General features: G+C 34.0%; 1 protein-coding gene across 1 annotated transcript in view; it reads right to left on the bottom strand.

The window, feature by feature from the left end:
- MTHFD2L (methylenetetrahydrofolate dehydrogenase (NADP+ dependent) 2-like) overlaps positions 1-1,451 on the bottom strand; it is a 331,691-nt gene that overhangs the window by 249,253 nt on the left and 80,987 nt on the right. The window contains exon 4 of the mRNA XM_006871559.1: positions 712-864. Coding sequence (XP_006871621.1) covers positions 712-864 — 153 coding nt within the window. The remainder of the gene's footprint in view (positions 1-711; positions 865-1,451) is intronic.

Raw genomic sequence — 1,451 nt, 5'->3', positions numbered from 1 at the left:
TTAGTTGGGAAACTTTACTCCATCCACCCTACAACCCTAATATTTCCCTTTCAGACTTCTTTTTGTTCTTCTAACTCAAAAAACATTTAAAAGGAACAATACTTCATTCCCTTGAGGATGCCAAAATTGCTGTTTGGACATGGGATAAATGCAAGAATACAGAATTCTTCGGGAAAGGATTAGAAAGATGCAGCATCACCTTCAGAAATATATATACCTATGTATATCACAACTATATGCCCAGATGAAGGATATGTCACAGAACAACAGGTTCACATTTTGATATTTTTCTTTAATACAACTTTCTATGACTTTGTAGCAACATTTTTTGACTTGTCCTTGTATGTTCAGCATATTTTGATTTTAAAGGTAAAGAAATAATATAACACACTTCATAAAGATTTTCATCTAGCCACATTGTTTACAGTTTAAAATTAGGGAGACACTGCCCTTTGGCACAGTCAGTCCCTACAAGAAGTTACTCCCTAAAAGAAAGCATTACATATGCCAACCTGGCACATGTGCCTCCTTTTATTTTATTTTGGATTACACTTTGACTTCTATAACTTTATACCTTTCTCCAGATATAAGTTTTATGGCTCATGATCTTATGTCATTCAGTATGACTGAGGAGGTGTTTCCACCAAGGCAATTCACAAATGCTCATTTTGACAATTTGTATTCAGCCCCTACAGACCCCAAGTTACCAACCTGTTCTTTTGATTATTTCCCAAACAGCACTGGCAGTGGCAGGTATGAGAGAATGCTGATCAAGGCACAGTCTTCCAATATTGATAATATGAAACCCATCCACGTCTTTCTCAGGTGTAATTCCATTGCATACTGTTCGCTCATCTATGTGGTCTGTAAAGCAAATAAAATTGGTCTAACTTTAAATTTGTTATTTATTTAGGACCCTAGAAAAGGAAATTCAAGGAACTACAGCAAGATCATTAATACTGTAGCTCCAGTAAAGGTATAAAATCATTTTTCTTTTTGCCACCAAAAGAGTAAGTCAATTTGCTCTTGAATGATAAGTATAATTAGCTGCTATAAGAGCCAAAGAGACTGACCTGGAAAATGGGAAATATTTGTGTAATAAAAATTACCAATAAAATTTGGAAACAGTCAAGCCCTATATCTTTGCCACAATATGTTTTCATATGTAGATGGCTTAATTAGACAATTTTCCTATACAAACTATTTCCATTAGTAGTTTCTATTAAATAATTTAAACTATGAAGATTAAAAGGGCTCTGTTAAGTGTTAAAATTCATTATAGCATTAGTACCTAGCTTCTCAAATGACATAGCAAAAATCACATGTAAAAAGACACACACACACACACACACACACACACACACAGATCCTTTCCCTAAAGCACTAGCATATAGAAATGTGAACGATCATTATGGCTTCCTACATATATGGAAAATAATATAACCTGAGTT

The sequence above is a fragment of the Chrysochloris asiatica genome, unplaced genomic scaffold, assembly GCF_000296735.1.
Source record: "Chrysochloris asiatica unplaced genomic scaffold, ChrAsi1.0 scaffold00169, whole genome shotgun sequence".
Lineage (NCBI taxonomy): Eukaryota > Metazoa > Chordata > Mammalia > Afrosoricida > Chrysochloridae > Chrysochloris > Chrysochloris asiatica.
This window is presented reverse-complemented; position numbering and strand designations above follow the sequence as displayed.